Source organism: Thermoascus crustaceus, assembly GCF_041956765.1.
Source record: "Thermoascus crustaceus strain CBS 181.67 unplaced genomic scaffold VTN00scaffold_7, whole genome shotgun sequence".
Classification (NCBI taxonomy): domain Eukaryota; kingdom Fungi; phylum Ascomycota; class Eurotiomycetes; order Eurotiales; family Thermoascaceae; genus Thermoascus; species Thermoascus crustaceus.
The window spans coordinates 1,374,403-1,397,718 of NW_027192533.1; the positions used below are offsets into that span (position 1 = coordinate 1,374,403).

The window sequence follows — 23,316 nt, forward strand, 5'->3', positions numbered from 1 at the left end:
ACTCCGGACAGAGACACTGTACTGCGTAGGTTGTAAATCGGATCGCTGTATCGGGTGCTTCATGATCTTAGGTTAAGGTCTTTGAACCGCACCTGGTTTCTTCCTCGCCCGATACTTGGATGATAGCTATCATCAGATCGTTTGTAAGGACTTGATCTTCTTGTAGAGGTCCACCTGCCGGTTCGAACTCCCATACTTTGAAATAAGCTTTTGATCCGGACTTCGGTAGTCATATCCAAGATAAACCATCATAGGCAATTAAATGCTTCAAATAGCATTTCTATTAATATCTCTATACCCCCAGCCCCGCATCATCATAATCATGAAAAAGTATACATGGCATGCATTCACCCCGAAAGCAAAACGAAGTCAACAACAAAAGTAAATGAAATATGATATACGAATTTCTTTTTTTCATAGGATGAGCCAAGTCACTTAGTTTGCTGTAGCAGCCTTGATGTCCTCCTCTGAACTCATAATCTGGACCTTGATGGCACCCGTCTTCGGGTCGGCGGCTGTCTCGAATGCCTTGATCGCATCTTCCAGCGGGAAACGATGTGTTACTAGCTTCTTCAGGTTAATGACTCCGTTCTTGACGAGTCGGATGGCCCTTGGCCAGGTGTTCGAGTAGCGGTACTGGTATTGGAGGTCAATCTCGTAGGTGCTCAGACGCATGAAAGGGATTTTCATTTCGTTCTTGCCCACTCCAATCACGAAGACCTTGCCGCCGAACTTGACGCTCCAGATTGCGGAGGCAACACTGCTCTCCACACCAGTACATTCGAGCGCGAGGTGCGGTCGGAGCGCATCAGGACCACTGCCTTGACCGTCGTTCATGGCGTTGATAATTCCCTCCGCGTTTTGCTCCGGAGTCAGGCCAATCTGCACATGGTAGGTGCGAACGTCGGGGACGAGCGACTTGGCGTAGCGCAATCTGCCCTCATCGATATCCGTGATAACAATGGGCGTTGCGCCTGCAGCGCTCACACTGAGCAGAGTGATGAGACCAATTGGGCCGGCTCCTGCCACCAGAACCGGGTCTCCCAGACGGACACCACTGCGTTCAACTGCGGCAAGAGACACGCTGAGGGGCTCCAGCAGTGCACCATCCTCGAAGCTCATGTCTCCAATCTTGTGGCACCAGATCGCTGGGTGGTTGACATACCGCCGCAGCAGGCCGTCGACTGGGGGCGTTGACAAGAACTCCACATTCTCGCAACCATTGTAACGTCCCGTGAGGCAGGGTTCGCACTTGTTGCAGATAATATTGGGCTCGATGGCGACGCGGTCTCCTGGTTTGAGGGTCTTAACGTCGGGCGCCACAGCAATGACGACACCTGCGGATTCATGGCCAAGGATGTGATCTCCAGTGACGATCATGGGGCCGATACAGCCCGCATGCCAGAAGTGAACATCAGATCTGAATTGCAACACGCCGTATCAGCGAGACAATTCAACGGTATCTATCGATACAGGACTCGTACCCGCAGATCCCAGTGCTGCGCACCTCGACGGTAACCTCTCCTGGTTTCAGCCCCTTCCCACTCTTCACGTCCTCCAGGGATGGTGTTGCATCTGCCACCCAGAGATCATGCTTCGGATTCGTGAAGACTCCGATGTTGGGCTTCGAAGCCACCGGAACGGTTACATCGACAGTCATTTCGTTGTACTGCTGCTCAGAAAACAGAAATAGAGGGGTATATGTCTGCCTTCGTACTTCTGAGGGCAGAACAGGGAAAAAAGAAAGGTTGAGAAAGCGAAAAGCTTGAGGACTTAAATATAACACGGCAGACAAAAAAACTAGATCGTCACAAGAAGCTACCCCTCCTGCGACACGAATGCCAGTGGAGGCATCGTGGCACGGGTAAAAAGAGAGCATGCTGCTGGGTCTCCAGAGAGGGCATATTATCCGGCGTCGGGGCATGCGGGTTGCGGGGTGGAGCTGCCCTGATTGGAGCCCGTGGGGAAGGTGAACCGGGCGAGGCCCGTTCGGCTGCTCCGGGCGCTGGTCACGCTGCACGCAAAAAAAGATGGAGACGCGGAAAGGAAGCATCTTGTCTTTATTGCATACGACTAACCTTCGGTTCCGTTCCAAAGCTGCCCGCGGACGCGTGGAAATAACGTGTTGATATGTGTGAAGTTAGGTCAGCTGCCACATTCTCGCACAACTGTGGGAATATTTTACTATAAGTAGGTTTGATGACAGGTTGGATCTTAACACAGGTTAAATCCCTAGAACTTCCAGGGCTGAACCCTAAGTGTAGAGAGCTCCAACTACTTACAGTTTAAGGGAACGAAAGGCCTCCCATTTCTTAAATGAGGTGGTCTACTGCAAAATTCACGCGGCTCTTATCGATCCATCTATCCGAGAGGAAGTCCAATTAGAGGGCCCAGGTGGTCACCGCCACTCTGTTCTGGAACAATAGAGCGTTGGACAGTCACGTGGTTCACCATATAGCCCTCATTGTACATGCACAGTACCTAAAAGGTGGTAGCCTGCTGGTTTGTTCAGTGCCTAACTTATCTATACTTCCAATCAGGAAGACATTCGTGTCGTCAAACAGACTTTGATCTATGATGCTGCAAAATACTCCAAGCTGACCATCTTAGTGGGTATGAACGTAAAAAGAAACCTATCATGGTCACTCAGGCTGAAGAACCATCACTTTAATTGCTCCTGCAATGGGAAACCATATCCCACAAGCACAGCCGGCTCGTCGATGTTATGGTGCTGGTAGCTTAAAGGAAGTTAGCACCTGGACTTTGCGACACAAGAGGATCCTCACCTGAGAACGCCAACACCGCCAGGCTCCATCATCATGGAGAGTGGGAACTCCATGGGATACTTGAGCCAGCGCTTCACAAACGCGCGGAGCAAATGGCCATGGGCGACAAGGACGACATCGCAGGCCTTCTCTCCGTGGATGTTACCGGCCTGGAAAGAATGAATCTCCTCGATGAGACTGTCGAGACGGGCTGTGACCTCTTGAGGTGATCTAGGTTGGAATGAACAATTAAACGTGGTTCTCAGTTAACAGTCCAGGCAGCTGAACTTACTCTCCCTCTTCACAACCATCCCTCCATATATCCCACGGCCTATCCGCATCAAGACCATGCTCCTTCCTCAAAGCCCTGATCTCCTTAGTCACGAGCCCCTCATACAGACCATAATCCCACTCTGCCAGTTTATCCGTCATAGAAACCTTGCCCGCATCCTTCAGCATCTGCTTATCAGTGTCGCTGAAAGCGAGCTCAAACGTCTGGACCGCCCGCTTGCGGGGACTGATGAAGACATGCGCCAGCTTTGACGGATCGATGAGCTTGCCGGCGCCGACAATGATCTTTCCAGATGCGAGGACCTGCTTCACGCCGTACTCGGTGAGCTCGAGTTCTGTTTTGCCGGTGTAGCGGCCATTTTTGGTCCATTCGGTCTCGCCTTTGAGTTTTGTTAGTATTTACAGTACTTAAATAGTCATGTTGCTTCGTTTCGTTCTCTACGTACCGTGCCGGATGAGAAACACGCGGGGGGTTCCGGCGTCTTTGTCGGGCATGTTGGCGGATAAGGCTCTCAAGGCTGAGCTGTCGCAGGAGATAGGAAAATAAAGCAATACCCCGCTCGCAAGGGACTTTAAATCGCTTTTAGTATATAAATGCTACTCAGCTTAGTGGCGAACTGCGTTGAAGGCCAAGTTGGGCTCCACGAAGAGCTGTGTCAACATTTTCCTCACAATGCACTTCTAAATTTTCTCACCGATCACCGTCTCCACTTTTGCCCAATATTTAGTTAGCTTAACCTTTCTTTTTTTTTCTCTGCTGTCCTGTTATCGTCGCCGTCCTGCTCCACGTGGCGGGAGAAAGTCAATCTACCACGAGTACTGTACCTAATCCATTTCATTTGGAATCATGAGGGCACAATTTGCTCACAGAGTGCGGTGAGCAGTGTCTAAAAATATTTATGATGGTCGTTTGATCCCACTCCTCAAAATTTGAATCTGTTGGATGTATGTATGCAAGGGAACTATTTGTACAGAAGTCCGAACCTATGGGGAGCTGTATAGATAAGCAAGAAACGCCTTGCTGTGAACTAGTGCCTCTGGAACATATCGCTGATAAAAATAATCAGCTGACTAGATTATTCAACGTAAACCCGCATTTAAAACCAAGACTTCCTCTTACTATTTTGACGATCTTAGCGTTCTCTCGTCAGAGATTAGTGAAGTTACCATATCTAGATGACTAAGAACCATCGAGAGGTAACTAACATAAGTGGCAAGAAAGGGAGATAATCTACTCCATATAACAATCAGACGGTTAGCGAGTGGCCAGAAACGGCCGCACTTGACGCCGTTTTCCTGAGTCCTGCTAACTATCTGGGTCTTGCGAGTCCCGTGCACTAAATACTCACGGCCTCCCATCCTTAAGTCCACACACGCCCCCGGTTGGGCATGCTGTGGTCCTCATGCTGCTCACGCGCGGCTGCTTCCTCGATCAATACTGCTATCACCTCGACTTGCAGCAGAGCATCGAGGTCACTTTTTGGAGGGAGCCGTTTCTGGCTCCCCTCATATCCCCCTTTCGCTGTGATATCCCATGACGGCCATGCGATGTTTAAACTCATTTCCCTCGCTTCAGAGCGATTGCCGTGCATTGTCGTCGTCGTCCATCCCAATCACCTACTACCATCCACCCAGGCATTGTGCAGCTTTCAGGTCAAAATGAATTTTTTTCTCTTTTTTGTTTCTCTCTTTTTGCCTGGTTTTTGATCATGCATCGTCGCTCTCAATTTGATCAGGATGTCACGTCGGACGAGCAGAGCCATGCCAGTGCTGAACTCCCCGACATCTTCTCGAACAGTCCTCCGTCCGATGGTTCCTCCGACAGTGAGACGGAGCCAGACAGTGACGAGTCGGATGATGATGATGACAACGACGATGACGACTCGCTTTTCGACAATGAAGAGCAGCATCCACCGGAATACTATCTCGCAGAGGCTGAGTGTCTTGATGTCTCCCAGCTAAGACAGCAACGTTACAGTCCCAAGACTCGGAAGAAGCTGGAGGATACAGGCGTCATGCTACAGCCAAGCTAACATGCTTCACCTTGTGTCTGGCCAGATACTGTCAGTTCCAAGGACGTGATCCAGTTGAACGCTTCCACTCTCTGCAACCGATGAAACTGTCCGGTACCTCAAAAGCTTGTCAGCTGGTGTTGTGACCAACGGCGGGGCAAGAACCGACACTGAAGTCCTGGAATCAAGCAGAAGAGCTCGTTAGAGACCTTCTAGACGTGGTGGCATCTGGTCAACAAGAGTGTAACAGGGCACGGCTCAACAAAATGACAAGCATAAAGATTGAGGATGTGAGCAGACGGTTTTTTATCATCCAACATTTGGCCTTGGTTGATGAGCTGTTACGTGTTCGCGATCATCACAGAAGGAAAGAGTCTCCTACCTGAACGCTGACCAAAAGTGACCATGTATATGAGGATGTTGCAGAGTTTGCTCGGGTGCTCCTTGCAACCACAGAGATGATCTTTACTAGTGGCTGGCTCCGGACTGAGCTGATTCTCTTTTGTCAGCTTGCTGCTATCACTGGAAGCCGGCCACAGGCGCTGTTGGATCTTCACTACCGACACCTCAAGTTCATTCTCATTCGTGATCCAGATGGCAGGCGTCCTCGACTATTTATTTACCTGAAGCCTGAGTTCACCAAGACATTTCTGGGCAGGGAGCCGTGTGTTTCCCCTAACTTTCCCCATCTATGCAGGGGATAATATTTTCGCTTTGCATGCAACCGCCAGTCCGCAAGCTGCGGCAAGATGAACCATTGTATTTAAGGATTCAAGCAAATGATGAGTCAATCCATCCAGAGACGACATTTCTCTGCAAAATTTGTCGCTGGGTGACGAATGCCCTAGTTAACAATGTTTAGAAGCACTTTACAGGTGGTTCATAGCTGTACGAAAGCGTCCTAAAATGTGGCTGCCCAAAACAGCGAGTAATAGGCGCAGGCTAATTCGGAATACTTCTTGGGTCAACTGCTTGGGAGCGTCCTAGGTTATCCATACTGTATCCTAAGGACCTGAACAATGGAGTTAAAACAATGAGCAGTACGTACAATCCCCTTCAACCATCGCACTGGAACTAGGACATCAACGGAAACCGGGGAACAAGTAATCTGTTAGAGGAGTCTAAGACCTCAACCGAAGAAAAATCATCCGCGAACACAGCTCTCCAAAGCTTGGTACCAGGGACATCTACCCTTGAATTAGCAGTGCAAACCGAGCAGGGAGTAAACTTACTATAAGGGTGAGGAGGCGAAGTACGACAGTCGATGATAAGCCAATCCCGGAGCCAGCCACTCTGGATCCACTGCATATAACTTCCATTGCCAACAAATCTCTGACAGTGCGCTCCCAATCTGTTACCCTCGCGCAACAATTCTATGCCCCATCCAACGTCTGCAAGTCTGAAGTCGATTCTGCCATTCCCATCTCCTGACCATTCACTGGACACTTTTGTCGAGAACCCGAGAACTGCATGTAATGCACGATAAAATTCGTCTTGATAGGCAGCTTCAACAGGCCGTATAACGGCTCCAGTACCAACCCGTGTTGTGGAAGAAAGGTTTCTCAACGAAAACTTCCTCAATACCGCTTCAGCTAAAGCCTCGACAGTGGGGTATTGATTCATGGGAAAGGGCACAGATGAATCAGTAAGATAATGCTCCACGTATCTGTTCAGATCAGCAGAGTCTAAACATAGTGAAAACAAGGACGCCCACTTTGCATGCAGTCTCGTTGGAAAGACACAGACAATATTAATAGCGTCGAAATCCAACGGTTCAGAGTGAAGCCACCCATTCTCATAACAGGTTCTGATCCCTTCATTATCCAGGTCTCGATGGATACTGCCATTCATAAGAACTTCTCGGAGAACATCTGCTGCTTGAGGGGTGAGTTTTCGTCGGCTTACAAAAGACCGTTGGATTCCCGTCTGAGCAAGATATCTGAAGGACTCATCTTCGTCATTTAGAGTTGCAATAATATGATCCTTTTCAACCACCTGAATCTCCCCATGTTTAATTTCTGATCGATAAACCTGCAACGCATTCCATAAGCAATTAGTGAGCTAGGACAGAAATAAACGTCAGGACTGACCTTCTGTATCATGCCAAGGACACTGTCCACAGCCCCCGGATGTCCGTTAGTCAGGCTGAAAATGTAGTCAGCTGCGTCAGGGTGCAGCGGTAGAGGACGCCGACTATCAGTACATATCCGTTGTAGAACGTCGTCGAATTCGTTGCGGTTATAGAAAAGGCTTATCGGTGGTGAATCTTTGATCTTTGATACGGTGATGGATACTCGCTGCTGAACACCAAGATATGCAAGTGGGCTACCAGCGCTGTAGTCGTTAGGACCCCCAGTAGGACTGCCATACGAAGTGAACACACAAACTCTCGGTCCGAATCGGCGGTTATTCTGAGACTTGATGAATCCCAACCAAAGACCGGAATCATGATATGACATCTGCCCTTCGTCGATGATGTAGACAATGTCTGCATTTCTGAGAGTATCTGAAGTGACAAAAGTGTAACCCGCATCCTGTGCACGGCGAATGAGGACATCAGTGTGCACATGATCATTCCCCTGTGGCCAATCTGAAATTATGATTGATGGTATGTTTTGCTGACGATAATGCTCGTGGAGAAGATAGGCAAGCGTGGTCTTTCCAGAGGCAGGTGTCCCTCTGACGTGGGCTACCCTCTCATCATCGAGTATCCTGGCGAGCTCTTGAACAGTGTCATTTCGTGGGCACAGGAATGGATCTGCTACATTATTAGAGTCAGTTACAGTCAGCAACGAAGATGCGGCGTTGTCCAAAAAGGCAAAGAGGTAGGCGTACCCATAACGCACGTGGAAAGGCGATTTGGAAGATTGGAACTTGCTGGCTGACCAGAAGACAGGCAAGTGTCTTGAGCTGTAGCTCCTCGACCGATAAGTCTTTTCAAGAATTCCATCCCGGTTAGAAAATTCAGGAGTTGGAAGCACAGTGATGGTTTATGGGAAGGTAGGCGTAGAAGGAAAGTCGAAGTAGGGAAGGTGCAGGGGCTTGCATATAGCTACAAGGACACCCAAGGAAACATGTGGAGAAAATTGAACATTAAACGGGTTTGTCTTTGGTCAAGTTGTATCGATACAATACAACAAATTGCTGGTCTGCAGGGAAATCGACAATGGTCCTGGCGCGAACACTTGCATGATGCCGAAGACAGCATCCTCTGGCGCAGAAGAAGGCTAACGGCTATGCAGCAAATCCAGTGTCATCCTGTTGTAGTAGTATTCTGCCACGGCAGAATATCACGTGTTCGCAGGCGGTGAGCTCGAGAATGAGGAAATAGTATGGGGGGTTTTATCAGCGAGCGAGCGCGCCATCCCCGAACGGGACACGCTATTCTTGACATGGAAGTGCTAAACCAAGTCAGGATGAGCTAGAGCCTGTGACGAGTGATACAGTAGTAATACCTATATAGTAGCTAGAATAATACCCGTGCCAAGCCCACCCAACACCACCTGGTATTGGGTGCGCGACGGCTCAACGCAAAAGACAGCTCAACGCACATTTTTAGATTCCGTAGCCAAATAAATCAAATTTATCAACGCCTACCAATCGTATCTATCGAAAATAAATCCTGATGCATATCTTTAGTGGCCGTACAAGGCTCTCCAAGAGGTAAATCGCCTAGGGAGCCTACTGGCGTGGCACTAGCGAGCTGTATGTTCGCTTCATCCCTCGCGGCCTTCCTAATTCGGGACCATGCCTTCCTAATTTCCTCTGCCTCACGAGCCTCAATCATTCGATTGACATCCTTAACAGATAGGGCACCTGTTGCTTTAACTCTTCGACGGTTTTTTTTGGCCTGTAGGTGTTCCCTATTGCGTAAGAGGCGCTGTATATCATCCTCCCGCTGAGCGTTGAGCTCCGCTTGTACGAGACTACCCTGGAAGATATGCTCAAGCCGCTTGTTGAGCTTCGGACTAATATTATCCAGGTGTTCTCTGAGCTCATTTAAGGCATCTTGTGCCTTATTGATGCTGCGCCGTAGCTTTTGGATTGTCCTTGGAGGTGATGTGGTTGTTGAGCTAGATGGTGGTGGAGTATCACCATCATGGATTTGGAGCTCTGATATAGGAGATTGTGCCCTTTTTAGGGGCCCTAATACCACTTCCGGTTGAAATGGATAGATGCCTCGCTCCGCAGATGCGCCACGAATCGTACGATCCTTAAATGTCTGTTTTCGGACACCAAGAATCTCTCGTAGGAAATCGCTCTTCTTTTTGACAGTTCCGCACCACTGGACGATTGAGTTGTTGTTTTTGCGGTAGTAATGCTTATAAACCTGGAAAGGCTTACCATCTAGCGGTTGTAGGAGATGCGTTGTATGCGGAGGAAAGCAGAAGGCAATAATCCGATGTTTTTCACAGAATTGTAGGAAATCGTATGTGAGATGTGAGCCGTGACCATCCATAAGGAGTAATCGATATTCCACGCGGCGGACGCGATTCTTTGTACAGTTATCAAAGAATTGATCCAATCAAATGCCATCGTATCCATTGTATATCCTTTAGGGGTTGGAGCAATTCAATAGTCTTCTGGTAATGTTGCATGCCGATACCAATTCTCCATATGCCATTGGCCATTTAGGAGGAAAAATGGAGACATTACCCAACCATCAGCAGCAATACATTCAATTATAGTCACTGATTCAGCTAGACCTCCTGTTGGAATATGTGTTGCTGCTATAGGATTGGCTGTGATGACCTTTTGGGGCTTACCCTCGCCCAATTGGAAGTTGCTCTCATCGAAGTTGTAGATATTTATTGGACGAATATTCTTCTGCTTTATCTGGATCTCTAAGCAATCGTACCAACGCTGAATATATAGATCTTCTGCCGCTAGGCGCTTGCTCTCCATTGGTTTCTGTTTCGTGAGGTTTAGGTGTGGAGGGAGACGGTGGATGAAGCGATAAACCCATCTCTTACTGACTGTACGATCTGTCCCATTCCGACGAAGCATTGGATTCGCGCACTGTTCAACCATCGTAGGCGTTGGCGAAGCGAATGAATTATCAAGAAGAGTGATCCATTGAATTAATGCCTGCTCTTGGGCCTCGTCAAGAGCCCTATTCGTGCTGGAAGTGCTTCCAACTGGTGCACAGACCACTACGAGGTCAGAACGAATGATCGAAAACAAAAAAGAGCTGTTTGATTCCTGGCCTCTGAGGGGCTTAGATTATAAAATATTGCAGTCTCAATACTCTTACTTGACATCAGCGTTACAAAGTCACTAACCTACCAGTGACTTACCAGCGTGACTAAATTTGTACGTCGACATTGAGTTTATGGTGAGACCACAAAGTGTGACGGCGCTCAGTCATAGTATTATTAGCTAAAACTATGGTAGCTTGTCATACAGAATCGAAAGCATGAGGGGAAAAGAAAGGAAAGGATTCGCAGGGCTTCATGTAACGTGATATATAGGCAAGTAGGACCGGCAGTATCCCAGAGACCAAGGAATGCTCAACACCGCCTACCTTACCGCCTAGGTGTCTGCCGCGCCGTCACACAAAGTAGTATTTAAAAGTAGAATCACCATTAACGATCTAACCTCTGCCATCTGGACGGCTGCCTACGTGGTGAGCACGTCCCAGCTAAGACTTCCCAAGCCCTTAGGATCCACATATTAAGCCAGACTTGGCCAATCCAACTGTTTACTAGCATTGCTAGCCGGCTTGGGTTTGTAGATCTGAACAGAGTTGTCTTAAACCAGAAATAGCAAACTGCCGAGCGTGGCTTCAGAAACAGAATCTTTGTATATGCTACAATTTGAAATGTGATGCTGTTGATTTCCGTTTCTGACTTCTTCTCTAGGGAGGCTCCTCAACCTTATCCAAAAACAGTTGGGCGGGCCGGAGGTTTTATCGGGCCGATCCATGCCTATAATGGTTTAGTGCTAGTGATAAGCTCGCCAGCACACCGCTCCTGCAGGAACAAGAAATTTGAAGCTGGACCTGAGTCCCACTCGCTACGTTTAAAGATTTTGTGTTTTGCTTGCAAGAGTCTTTCGATTGTTCATATATCGGTGAGAGATCATGTATTTTGTTACTCGCTCTCAGGATTTCTCCTTTTTGCAACACTGGTCCTACGGATAGTGGCGTGCGCTTTATGACGTGAGGAAATCTGCTACACGTCCTCGCCGAGACGCGCATTCGGTGTGTTGCTTGGCAGGTTGACTGCCCAATCAGGAATTTGATTCATCGTCCACTCCGTTGAAAGAGTACATTTTATATCTGAATTTTTTTTTCGGCTGGTCAAAGCCCTTAAAAATGAAGTGTGAGTTCGCAGCTCCTTCAGGCGAATGCATCTTCAAGTCTAGTTTGGAACCTCGCTTAACTTTGTCTATGAACAGCTCGAGGCTGGCGACGATTCATCGTCAGGTGTGCTGCGGCAATAGTTCCACCGTCCAACTTTTTAACCCTCCATTATGCGTACTTCATTGTGACAACGCTCATATGCAGCCTTGTCTTTTGGGGCGCGTCAACCCCTTTTGGGAGCATCGGGTACGCGGATTCATTGTTCATGTGCGCGAGTGCAATCACCGGAGCTGGACTGAATACAGTATGCTTTCCCGATCTTTTTTGGCCAATTCTATCTACTCATTAGTCTACTACAGGTCAATCTCTCGACTTTGAACACCTTTCAGCAGGTGATGCTCTTCCTCCTCATTGTGTTTGGCTCTACTATTTTGGTGTCAAGTGTCGTTCTGTATGTTCGAAAGCGGGCTTTCGAAACCAAATTCAGAGGCATTGCGGAGAGCCGCAACCACGGAATGTCTCTTCGCCGTAAACCTACATTCAGCTTGTCAAGACTGAATGGCAGGTTGCAGTCCCCAGAAGCACGAGGAGCATCCGAAGCCGACTTTGAGGACCAATCCGGAGATGCTCATATGCAGAAATCACGTCCAGATGAATCTGCAATGCCCACGGCCGCAACGACCGGGGGGAAAGCTGTTCCCCCATTTTCCTCCGCCGAGAACCAGGTTTCTTCGCCAACCAACCAGTCCCATGAGGATGACCATATCCGGTGGGCCGATGATGACCAAGCTACTATCAGTGTCACGTCACGGCCCAGGACGCGATCTCATCATCGAGTCTTTCCAATGGCCGGAGTAGGGGCACGCCCTGGTCTTAGAAACCACCCAAAGGATGCCTTGCCTAATTCGCCTATATACGAGGCAAAAAAGCCGTCTGCATTCGAAAGTGCGGTAAAAGGAAGTAAGAAGTACTTCTTCTTGAGAGGATTTATTTCACGAAACTCACAGTTCTACGGTCTTACCACAGCTGAACGCGAGAGGCTCGGTGGAGTGGAATATAAAGCAGTGTCTTTCCTGTCGATTGTCGTCCCCGTATACTTTTTAATGTTTCATGTCTGTGGAATAGTGGGCGTCGGATGTTGGCTGTCCGTCAACCGGCCAAGTGTTGCACGAGAAAATGGTTTGTCACCTTTCTGGGTTGGTGCCTTTTTTGCTGCTTCGGCTTTTGGAAATAGTGGAATGGCGCTCCTGGACAAGAACATGACTGCTTTGCAGACAAGGTTTTTAACACCGGTTCCCCCCCCAGCCGCATGAAGACGCTAACGAGTGACAGTGCATACATGCTGATTACAATGGGCATGTTGATTCTCGCGGGGAATACACTGTATCCATGTTTCCTTCGCTTTATTATATGGACAATTAAGCGCCTTTTGCCGGACAAGCCATCGTATCATGAATGGAAGGTCGTCCTCGATTTTATCCTAGATCATCCAAGAAGGGTATGTGTGGCTCGAACGAGGTTGTGCCTCTTATGGAAACTGACGGTTGGTTAGGTCTATACGAATCTTTTCCCTGCACGTCATACATGGTATCTGCTGGGAACTGTTATAATTTTAAACGGAATTGACTGGGCCGGGTTTGAGCTACTGTCGATGGGTAACAAGGAAGTCGAGAGCCTACCAACAGGCTATCGAATTCTGGACGGCTTATTTCAGGCCTTCGGTTAGTGTCTTTACCTTGATAAATGCCGCCGTAGTTGCCCCTGCTAACTTTAGCCTAAGCTGTGCGTTCTGGCGGTTTTTATGTTGTCACCATCTCTGGCCTCCGTCAGGGCTTGCTTGTTCTATATGGTAAGGACTGATCCTGTATATCATCTCCATGCTAAGAGGATAATATTCTAATTGGAATTCCAGTACTTATGATGGTTGGTCCCCTTCAAATATTCTGCTGTAGTATCGCCACTGTGCGTGCCTGAAAGTACTAACACTGCCTTGCAGTATGTGTCAGCGTTTCCAGTGCTGGTCACTATAAGGTTCGTATCTTCTTTATAGTTCCCCAATACGCTTCACTCACTCATAACAACTACTAGAAACACAAATGTCTATGAGGAACGCTCCTTAGGCATTTATGCCGATGAAAACCTACCCGATGATCAAGGGACTCAACGAGCTTCTCGAGGTACCTTCGTCAATTTTATCAGAGGCCACCTCTTAGGCCATCAAGAATCCGAGTACACAGACAAAGAGACGTCGCGAAGTTATTTCGTACACCAACAGCTGCGATCGCAGCTTAGCTATGACATCTGGTGGATTGCACTTGCGGTCCTTATCATCACGATCATCGAATCATCTTCTTTTGAGCGCGACCCGATCAATTTCTCAACGTTCAACATCATCTTCGAGGTCGTTTCCGCGTACGGCTGTGTGGGGATCAGCGTCGGAGCTCCTGGACAGAACTATTCATTCTGTGGCGCCTGGCACGCAGCAAGTAAGTTGATCTTAGCTGCCGTGGCGATAAGGGGACGGCATCGAGGCCTGCCGGTTGCTATTGACAAGGCTGTGATGCTGCCGAATGAGGCTCTGGGGTGGGCAGAAGAGGAGGATGCTGCCCTGAGAATGGAAAGGTCGAGGTCGAGGGCGTTGAACGCCGAGAAGAGCCCCGTGGCTGAGCCATGAAATTTATGGTTCAAAAGCAGGCATCCGTCAGTGTGGCATGAATCTAACCTGCTATACATACAATACTGACAATATGATCACTATTTCGTTTCAGAGCCTCAATGGCCGGGTGGGAGTCTTTCTTCAACGACATCATCAGGTATGTTTTTGGAGAATATGGATTTTTGAATTTTTGGAGATATAACATCTGTTTTGTGGCATTTTTTGAAATAGAGATAATGTCGTGCAGGGGTGAGCGGCTCAGTGACAGGTTTGATATAGACTTAATGAAGGGTGGAGGGGTATACCCAAAGAACTAATACCAGGAATACAATCCATGTTCAATGTTTATCTACAGAACCAATAGATAATACGACGATTTTTGAATATTGGAAATACATAATTTTTTGTGACCACATACCAGAGCCATCCCACGGGAATAAGATACACGTAAAAAGGAAAGATGCACATCAAAGACACAGGAGGGGGTAACATATGCTGTACGATCTTAGTCCTCCTCCTCTTCTTCTTCTTCCTCCTCGTTGTCTTCTTCCTCTTCTTCACCTTCATCTTCATCGTCATCATCATCTCCAGAAGATCTGCTAGCATCTTCTTCTTCCGATCCATCCTGCTCTTCCTCTTCATCCTCACTCTCACTGCCCACATCCTCCATCAACTCATCATCATCTCCCCTCGCCTTCTCCTCCGCCCGTCTCCTCTCTTCCTCCTTCCGTCCCTTCTCCAAGATCGCAGCTCTCTCCTCCCGCAGCTTCCGCTGCGTCTTGACAAACGCACCAAGCGGCGTCGTCTCCCACTCGACCTCCTTCAGGAACGACTCGACCTCCGCACGGTCCTTGGGCGCGAAGTTGACCTTGGCCCTGCGGTCCTCGATCCAGCGCGCGTTCAGCTCGACCTTCTGCACGAGCAGGAGGATCGACTGGTTGAGTTTGGCGTTGCGGTTGCCGGCTGAGCGGGACCCGACCTCCTTCAGCCACCGCTTCAGCATGACCACAACGGGGAGAGAGAGTTCGGGGAAGGCGATGTGCTTGGTCCATAGGACGAAGAACTCGGAGAGCAGCTCCGCGACTTGCTCGCCCACGCCGTCCTGGTAGACCCGCGTGCGGAGGTAGGATTTTGGCGCGCGGATGGAGGTGGTAAAGTCGAGCGGCTTGAGAGTGCTTGACTTCGGGGGTTTGCGCATCTCGGCCGATTGGAGCACCTCGAGGAGGGCGGAGGCCAGCGGGATGTAGGTGCCCGTGGTGCGGGAGATACGGAGGAGGGAGCGCGTGAGCTGGAAGCGCAGCGGGAAGTACTGGGCCGTGGGGATCAGGCGCATGGCGCCGATGGTGATCTGGACGACGGGGTAGATGAGCGGGCGGAGGGCGGACTGCTTGCCCGCCTTGGCCTCGGCCAGGGCGTCGCAGTGCTGGGAGAGAACGCGGGACCAGAAGTCGAGCGAGTGCACATACTGCCAGTTGTAGATGGTCTTGTAAGAGTCCTTGGACGGGCGGGTGATGCTTCCACGGAGATGAATCGCCAGCTGGCGGATGAAGGTGAAGCCGGTCGTGTAGGAGACGTTCTGGTCAATTCCCCAGATCTCCGCGGCGGAGTTCTTCATGAGGTTGACTCCCGCGAGAGTGTGGACGGTGGTATTACGGCTGCCCTTGACGACGCCCTCGTAGGTGGCTTTCAAAACTGCTTCCCTGATACCGGGGTCACCGATTACCATCAGACGCCGCATGAGAAGGAACGCCGTTATCCGTGTGGCTTCTGTGTTGGAGAAATCAGACCAGACCCCAACAACGGTCTTGACGAGGACCTTGAGAAGCTTCCTGAACTGCAGGAGGTATGGAAGCATGGGCTCTATCGATGAGATGGTCAACTTCAGAGTTGCCGCATCGGACAGGTTGGAGAGGAGCTGGTGGAGCGAAGACGTATGGGACTTGATAAGGGGCGTGAGAGTCTTGAACTTCTTCGAGTCCACGGACACCCTGACTTTGCCAGAGGCTGTCTCCTTCACCGGCAGGTGATGGTTCAAGACCCTGGGGACCATTTCCAGAGCCGTGATGAGTACCTGGTGATACACATCGGGATCTGATATCGAGTACTTGTTGCCTTCGGCCTCCTCTTCGTTGATGTATGCTGCGGAACGGAAAGCGAGGACGACTTGCCGCAAGGCTCTCATCGAGTGCTGTTCCTCCATCGACTTCTGCCACTTCTTCACCGTCGCGACGGTGAGCTGGTTCTCTTCCGCCTCTTCCTCTTCCTCTTCCGCTGCTTTGCCCTTCTTTTTCTTCTTCGCGGGTCCTTCTTCCTCGCCCTCGCTCAGCTCGTCCACTTCCGCCAGATCGCCGTGGTCGCCAAATTCGAGGAGCTCCGCGTCATTCTCCTTAAGATACTTGTAAAATTCCGGGTCCTTTTCTTTCAATGCCTCCAACTGGCGGTTGTGCTCCTCGATGTCGCTCATGCCGCTGGCCTGAGAGCCCGCATCGTCCTCGCTCTGGGATGCCGCGTCATCGCTTCCGCTTCCAAACCCAGAAAACTCGTCACTGTCCTCCTCCTGGGGTTCTGATCGCTTCCGCTTGCCAGTCTTGGGGGTGACATCCTTCTTCTTGGCCTTCTTTTCCTTCTTCGCAGCGCCGTCCGCGATGTCGAAACCGCCCGCGAAGAAGTCATCGACGTTCATCTCCGCAAAGGCATTCCGCTTCTTCTGCTCTTCCGGATCCACCTCCTTATTCTCCTCTTCCTGCGCTCGCTTGGCGGCATTCTGCGCTTTTTTCTTCTCCTTCAGCTGGTGTCTCTGCTTGATCTTGGCGAATTCTTTGCGCCGCTCAAGCGTGTCCTTGAGGTGCTTCTTCTCGAATTTCTTTGTCGACTTCTTGGTGCGTCCGGAACCCATCTTGACGGACACAATCGCCCAGACGGCAGAGATCCTCTGGAATAATTGTGTGTGCTGTCGGCGCGTGGATCGTGCAGCCGGGGTTGTTGCTTTGGCTCAAGAAATTTCAGTGCCCGGCAGAAAAACGTCGCACGGATCACCTCGTTCTGCCATCTCCCGCCGCCTTCATGAGCGATACTCCTCCGCCCGCGGGGGCTTCGAGGCAGCAGACCAAGCACCATGTATTCCCAGCGTCCGCTCTCTTACGCGCCTACGCCGTACAGCTACACGCCTAACCCGGCGTTATCGGCTTCCATCAACCTAGATGAGGTATGCTGCCATCTTCCCTAGTTCGATGATCGATCACCCCCGCTCACCGTCGCTGCAGGAAGTCAAGCTTGCCGCGAGCTCTGCGGAGCGGGATCTATACGAGTCCCTCGCGGAGATCTACAGCATCATCGTAACTCTAGATGGGCTGGAGAAGGCATATATCAAAGATGCGATTACGGAATCCGAGTATACAGAGACATGCACGCGATTGTTGAAGCAGTACAAGTCCACTCTGGGTGACGAGACCGTCGCACGTGAGTTTGTCGACCTGGAGACCTTCAAGCGAACATGGGGAGTACGTCACTCAATGTTATATCCATATGATAGCCGGGTTTTAACCAATGCTTGACTTCTACAGCTGGAATGTCCTCGAGCTACGGAGCGCCTCCGCATCGGACTGCCCGCTACAGTCGAGCAGGCTTCCCACAGCGCACCTACCCCGGGCAACGGCGCAGTTGCTGCAGGTCCCTCTGGCGGAGCATCGGGCAGTCTTATCCTGACCGCAACCGAGAATTTTATCACGTTCCTTGATGCGCTGAAGCTGAACATGGTGTCGAAGGATGCGCTTCATCCGCTGCTGTCCGAGGTCATCCAATCCGTGAACAAGGTCACAGACCGGGACTTCGAGAACCGGGGCAAGATTATCCAGTGGCTTATCACGCTGAATCAGATGCGGGCGACGGAGGAGCTGAGCGAAGAGCAGGCAAGAGAGTTGGCGTTTGACATTGAGCAGGCGTACCAGGGTTTCAAGGCGATTTTGTCCTGAGCGGGGTGGGGAATTGGCATTGTCGATTTCCAGGCCTGGAGTTCGGCGTTGATTGTGGCATGGAAGCGTTATGAGTTTGTCGCATATGAATCAGGATGATCGCTTGAATTCTCTGCTTGCTTCAGGATTCTCATTTTCTTAACCCGACAGCTTCTTCTCGGAACGGGCGGTGTCCGCCACCGCCGATAGGAGGATCCGACCCACGGAATGCACAGACTCGCCTTTCCCTTTTGGGTAATATCGACTTTTTTTGCGCCTTTACCAGATGTCGCCAAAGAACGCCCTGCGCCACAGGGGCGCGCTCTTTTTAAAGCATCCCCAAAGCCTTACATGACTTGTCGACAAGCCGCCAGAACCCCAGGACCCAGCAGCAGCCATGATAAGCGCCGACAGTGACGAGCCTCTTCATGGTACAGTAGCCTCCCTATTCCCGCCCCTCTCCTGTTCTACTCTGATATGATATGGTATGGATTGATAAGCTGATAAGTGTGAACTCGTTCCAAGGTACACAGTGCTCGACCTCCCCCAACTTTATACCAAACCCTCTGCCACCGATCTCCTGAAAGCCCTGGAGCTCCTGGCCGTTCAACCGCGTAGTTTCGGGAGTAGCGCTCATGAGGCGGTCAAGAGGCCAGCTGTCCAACCGGCGGGCGTCGCGCAATATCTGACTTCGATCATTTCGAGTTCACTTAAATGGCTGGAGTCCGATGAATTGAGGGAAGCGGTCTGGGATGCGGCAGCCGCGCGACTCAGCGAGCGGTCTGGACGGGCCGGTAAGTGTGGTCTTCCTCAATGTCTCTTGTCATAGGTCAATGTTGACATTCTCTCCGCTTAGCTATGCCGGCAATGTCCCGCGTCTTCAATATCCCCGCATCCTCCAAGGAAGAGTTCACCCTCACACTCCATGAACCCTCTCTCACTTCCGACAATCTGGGTAATAAGACCTGGGTCTCCTCATACCTCCTTTCGCGCCGCCTCCACAACCTCTTAGAGTCCACACCGCAGCTCGTACCGGCCACATCCACGACTCAAAAAGACTCCAGCACTCTTAGAGCCTTAGAACTCGGTGCCGGAACCGGCCTTGTCGGGCTCTCCTTCGCCGTTCTCCGCGGTGCCTTGGCCACCATCCACCTCACTGACTTGCCGGCCATCGTCCCGAACCTCGAACACAATGTGAAGTTGAATACAGAGCTTCTTGAGAAATCAGACGCAACCGTTACTACAGGCGTCCTGGACTGGTCCGTTGCGCCCGACCCACTCCCCTCCCAAGACGAACGCTACGATATCATCCTCGCCGCGGACCCTCTGTACTCCCCTGAGCACCCGAAGTGGTTGGTTAACACCATCAAGCGCTGGCTCAGCCGTGGGCTCGACGCGCGGGTCGTCGTCGAGATGCCGCTGCGGGACGCATACTTGCCACAGGTGCAGGAGTTTCGGTCGCGGATGGGCGATATCGGTCTCGCGGTCGTCGAGGAAGGGGAGGAGATCGGGTACGACGACTGGGAGGGTGCGGACGGCGAGTCAGTCGAGGTTCGATGCTGGTGGTCCGTGTGGGGATGGAGTGAGAAGATCTAAAGCATATACAGTACATACCTTGGGTATATTGTTATATTGGACGATGATACGACGTAGACGATAGACGATAGACTTGACTTGGTCTGATCTGGTCTTGGGCTATAGATCCTTGAGAATTTTTTGGGTTATCATAGAGCACTAATGAATTTTGGTTTATTTTGGTTTGGAAATCTCCATATCAACTGCTCCATCTGTCCATTCTTCAATCATCCAATCCTCTGCTCATGCACCATCTGGGCGACCTATTTCTCTGGAGAGCGTACAATTTCAAATGGCATCGATATGGTGATGCACATGGGTGATCATGTGGGTTATCATGGGCCCCAATGGCTGCGGGAAGTCGACCCTGCTACATATTTTGACTGAGAACATGAATCAGAATCCCTAGGACTTCTAGGTCGCACTGCGTCCGACATCCCTCATTACCCGGCTATCTCTCTGGAGTACAATTCGTGAGGATGTCCATGCGTCTCTGGCCCTGAGACTCTTGAGACGTTTGCTAATTTGTCCATCTCTCGGGTACGTATAGTTCTTCTCAATGTCTTCTGGAACCTATCCCGCCTGTGTACGGCTTGAAGGAGACTGAGTGAGCATCAGGACGGCGTGGAGCAGCTTGAGCTAGGCCTTGTCGAGGGTGCCATGATATCAAGGCACTCACGTAATTACATAAAAAACAGACACCGGCTCAGTCCTTATTGATACTAGTTGGAAAGGATACCCCCACTTATAAGCAAGGCGGAGGATGTCATGGAGACAAGGAATGAACGAACGTCAAGACAGATCCGAGAGCAGAATCAAAATGTCTTCATGTGCATGCTGAGTTGTCGGGTCGGTCTGCAGAACATTTCCCATGACAAAAAGAGAGCTTATTCATCCCTGGGAGCGCGGGGGATAGATAACGTCTATTTGGTGGTAGAAATCCCCGCGCCCGGGAATCAGGATGGAGAGAGCCGGGGTTTGAGGGGCGTCTGCTTCTTGCATCGTGCATCTCGATCTGAACGCGCACTCGACCATGCATCTGCCACATCGCACCGTGCGCGCTGCAAAGCGTCAACCGGGTTGGCTTGTCATATCTCACCTCGCACATTGCACATGACTAAGCCGGACTGGGCGGCACACTCCGCGGAATGACTTCAATCAAACTGGGGCATGCCGATAAGAGCGGAGCTGCACTCTCCACCAATATCTTTTAGTCCGTTCTACATAAAGGTCTCGATCCCCCTCCTCCGCGCGTCGGTCTCGACACGAGATGGAAGGGCGACATCAGGCTGCCATCTCTCCAGGCTGAACGCGGTATCTGCTCAAGATGGTTGCTCCCTTCCGCCAGAAGCGGACCGCCTCTTGGCTGTCATCCCTGCCGCGCTCTGGCCGCAGGGACTGGAGCTCGTCAACCGGTGGAATCCAAGTCACATCTGTTCGACGACAGAGCACCAGCGCGGCGGGTGCGTCCGATGTCCAGAAACAGGGACCGTTGTCCGCTCATTATCCGCCTGTGTCGGAACCTCTCCGCTCTCCGAAACCCTCTCCAAGGGTCTCCGCGCTGAAATCCGCGAAGCCCTTCTCAGAATTCCTCACGGACACGTTCAACCGCCAGCATGACTATCTCCGGATCAGTATCACAGAGCGCTGCAACCTCCGATGTCTCTACTGTATGCCAGAGGAAGGGGTGCCCCTCTCTCCGCCTGCGCATCTCCTCACGACGCCGGAGATCGTCTACCTTTCGTCCTTATTCGTCTCTCAAGGGGTGACAAAGATCCGGTTAACAGGAGGTGAGCCGACAGTGCGCAAAGACATCATCCCGATGATGCAGGCAATTGGCAATCTGCGGCGTGATGGGCTTCGAGAGCTGTGCCTGACAACCAACGGCATCTCCTTGCATCGCAAGCTCGACGCGATGGCAGAAGCCGGCTTGACAGGCGTGAACCTCAGTCTGGATACTCTGGATCCGTTCCAGTTTCAGATAATGACCAGGAGGAAAGGACTCGAGGCCGTGATGAAGAGCATCGATCGGATATTAGAGATGAACAAGATGGGAGCGGGCATCAAGCTCAAGATCAACTGCGTCGTGATGCGGGGGCTCAATGATTGTGAGATCATCCCGTTCGTGGAACTTGGACGAGACAAACCCATCGAGGTGCGCTTCATCGAGTACATGCCGTTTGACGGGAACAAGTGGAGCCAGGGTAAGATGTTCTCCTACCGGGAGATGCTGGCTGTGATCCGGGAGAAGTATCCGAACCTGGAGAAAGTCGCGGATCACAAGAACGACACGAGCAAGACGTACCGCGTCCCAGGCTTCGAGGGCCGGGTCGGATTCATCACGAGCATGACTCACAATTTCTGTGGCACCTGCAACCGGCTGCGGATCACTTCCGATGGGAATCTGAAGGTCTGCCTGTTTGGAAATGCGGAGGTATCCCTCCGGGACATGATCCGGAAGGAAAACAACGGCCAGCCCATCGACGATCAGGCAATGGAGGCTCTGAATTTGCTGGAGTCGGGACGGATGGCTGCTCGCATACATGACGAGGGTGGCGTCGTGAATGGGAGAGAGCGGGAACTCTTGAATATCATAGGCATGGCTTTAAAGCGCAAGAAGGCCAAACATGCTGGCATGGGCGAGCTGGAGAACATGAAGAACCGGCCTATGATTCTTATCGGTGGGTAGGCACATCCTTTTTTCTCGGTGGAGGCGTACACGATTATATTTATGAGATATGATGATTGCATGCATGTATATGAATGATTGCATTGGGCGTTGGGATACCAGGGACTACATTGAATGAATATCATTTTTCTCACATATCATGGCCATTCCTCCCTGTTACCAAACCACGCTGACAGGCGGGATTAGATGAGAGACCGGCCGCTGTCAGTAGACCAATGTTTTCTGCAACCCGTTCTCCATCGGCGATACCATTTAATAGGAGTCCATGGTCCAGAATCCCGACGCATCTTTTGTCCGGCAGATCCCCTGGCCTTCAAATCCGTCCTTACAGCACCGAGCGACCAAGCACATCCGAAACGGAAGAATCACAAACTACTACCTCCGTAGGCTCCCTCCCGACCGACTCAGACCCTAACCTCCCGCACCTCACCCCCTCGCAGAAAGTCCACATGACCCAGATCGACCAGAAACCCGTCACCAAACGCCTCGCAACAGCCACCTGCGTCGTATCCTTCTCCAACCCGAAACCCTGGGACCTCCTCCACAAGCACGGCGGCAGCACGCGCAAGGGCGACGTCTTCAGCGTCTCCCGCATCGCGGGGATCATGGCCGCCAAGCGGACGGCCGACATCGTCCCGCTGTGTCATCCCGGGTTGGGGATCACGGGTGTGGAGGTTGATATCACCATGCAGGAACCGGAGCCGCAGGTGCATAAGCATGGTTCGCTGCGCGTCGTCGCTACGGTGACGTGTCTGGGTCGGACGGGGGTTGAGATGGAGGCCATGACGGCGGTCATGGGCGCCGCGTTGACGGTGTATGATATGTGCAAGGCGGTGGATAAGGGGATGGTTATTGGGGATGTGCAGGTGGTTGAGAAGATGGGTGGGAAGAGCGGGCATTGGGTTCGGGGGGAGAAGGTTGCCTCGAGTGAGGGCAAGACGGACCGGGGATCGACTCATTAGATACAGATCTGGTCTAAGTCGAGTAGAGGAACTGCATTGATTGATTAAGTGAAATTTAAAAGCACCACTAGAAAACAAACAGAGAAGGATGAGGATCCATCCCTTCCATACA

At 51.0% G+C, this 23,316-nt stretch overlaps 9 protein-coding genes across 9 annotated transcripts; 5 read left to right on the forward strand and 4 right to left on the reverse strand.

Annotated features, from left to right (window-relative positions):
* Window positions 1-435: 435 nt before the first annotated feature.
* Window positions 436-1,660, reverse strand: VTN00DRAFT_9474 (uncharacterized protein; the record flags this gene model as incomplete). Its single annotated transcript, XM_069436438.1, has 2 exons — window positions 436-1,420; window positions 1,485-1,660. 2 exons carry the CDS (start codon window positions 1,658-1,660, stop codon window positions 436-438), a joined length of 1,161 nt encoding a protein of 386 aa, XP_069285059.1.
* A 1,002-nt stretch (window positions 1,661-2,662) lies between these two features.
* Window positions 2,663-3,551, reverse strand: VTN00DRAFT_9475 (uncharacterized protein; the record flags this gene model as incomplete). The annotated part of the gene is made up of 4 exons (XM_069436439.1): window positions 2,663-2,738; window positions 2,787-2,996; window positions 3,058-3,436; window positions 3,503-3,551. 4 exons carry the CDS (start codon window positions 3,549-3,551, stop codon window positions 2,663-2,665), a joined length of 714 nt encoding a protein of 237 aa, XP_069285060.1.
* Window positions 3,552-4,765: 1,214 nt separating this feature from the next.
* On the forward strand, window positions 4,766-5,089 carry VTN00DRAFT_9476 (uncharacterized protein; the record flags this gene model as incomplete). The annotated part of the gene is made up of 1 exon (XM_069436440.1): window positions 4,766-5,089. One exon carries the CDS (start codon window positions 4,766-4,768, stop codon window positions 5,087-5,089), a length of 324 nt encoding a protein of 107 aa, XP_069285061.1.
* A 288-nt stretch (window positions 5,090-5,377) lies between these two features.
* Window positions 5,378-7,907, reverse strand: VTN00DRAFT_9477 (uncharacterized protein; the record flags this gene model as incomplete). The annotated part of the gene is made up of 9 exons (XM_069436441.1): window positions 5,378-5,393; window positions 5,451-5,457; window positions 6,247-6,255; window positions 6,301-6,734; window positions 6,783-7,099; window positions 7,159-7,213; window positions 7,351-7,402; window positions 7,452-7,826; window positions 7,904-7,907. The coding sequence occupies 9 exons, from the start codon at window positions 7,905-7,907 to the stop codon at window positions 5,378-5,380; spliced, it is 1,269 nt and encodes a 422-aa protein (XP_069285062.1).
* Window positions 7,908-11,637: 3,730 nt separating this feature from the next.
* Window positions 11,638-14,046, forward strand: VTN00DRAFT_9478 (uncharacterized protein; the record flags this gene model as incomplete). Its single annotated transcript, XM_069436442.1, has 8 exons — window positions 11,638-11,676; window positions 11,732-12,651; window positions 12,705-12,870; window positions 12,925-13,093; window positions 13,153-13,221; window positions 13,285-13,295; window positions 13,369-13,403; window positions 13,461-14,046. The coding sequence occupies 8 exons, from the start codon at window positions 11,638-11,640 to the stop codon at window positions 14,044-14,046; spliced, it is 1,995 nt and encodes a 664-aa protein (XP_069285063.1).
* A 487-nt stretch (window positions 14,047-14,533) lies between these two features.
* VTN00DRAFT_9479 (uncharacterized protein) lies at window positions 14,534-16,924 on the reverse strand (the record flags this gene model as incomplete). Its single annotated transcript, XM_069436443.1, has 1 exon — window positions 14,534-16,924. The coding sequence occupies one exon, from the start codon at window positions 16,922-16,924 to the stop codon at window positions 14,534-14,536; it is 2,391 nt and encodes a 796-aa protein (XP_069285064.1).
* A 219-nt stretch (window positions 16,925-17,143) lies between these two features.
* Window positions 17,144-17,999, forward strand: VTN00DRAFT_9480 (uncharacterized protein; the record flags this gene model as incomplete). The annotated part of the gene is made up of 3 exons (XM_069436445.1): window positions 17,144-17,233; window positions 17,292-17,528; window positions 17,592-17,999. 3 exons carry the CDS (start codon window positions 17,144-17,146, stop codon window positions 17,997-17,999), a joined length of 735 nt encoding a protein of 244 aa, XP_069285065.1.
* A 376-nt stretch (window positions 18,000-18,375) lies between these two features.
* On the forward strand, window positions 18,376-19,574 carry VTN00DRAFT_9481 (uncharacterized protein; the record flags this gene model as incomplete). Its single annotated transcript, XM_069436446.1, has 3 exons — window positions 18,376-18,409; window positions 18,512-18,772; window positions 18,835-19,574. The coding sequence occupies 3 exons, from the start codon at window positions 18,376-18,378 to the stop codon at window positions 19,572-19,574; spliced, it is 1,035 nt and encodes a 344-aa protein (XP_069285066.1).
* Window positions 19,575-20,880: 1,306 nt separating this feature from the next.
* VTN00DRAFT_9482 (uncharacterized protein) lies at window positions 20,881-23,204 on the forward strand (the record flags this gene model as incomplete). Its single annotated transcript, XM_069436447.1, has 2 exons — window positions 20,881-22,234; window positions 22,429-23,204. The coding sequence occupies 2 exons, from the start codon at window positions 20,881-20,883 to the stop codon at window positions 23,202-23,204; spliced, it is 2,130 nt and encodes a 709-aa protein (XP_069285067.1).
* Between the last annotated feature and the right edge of the window lie 112 nt (window positions 23,205-23,316).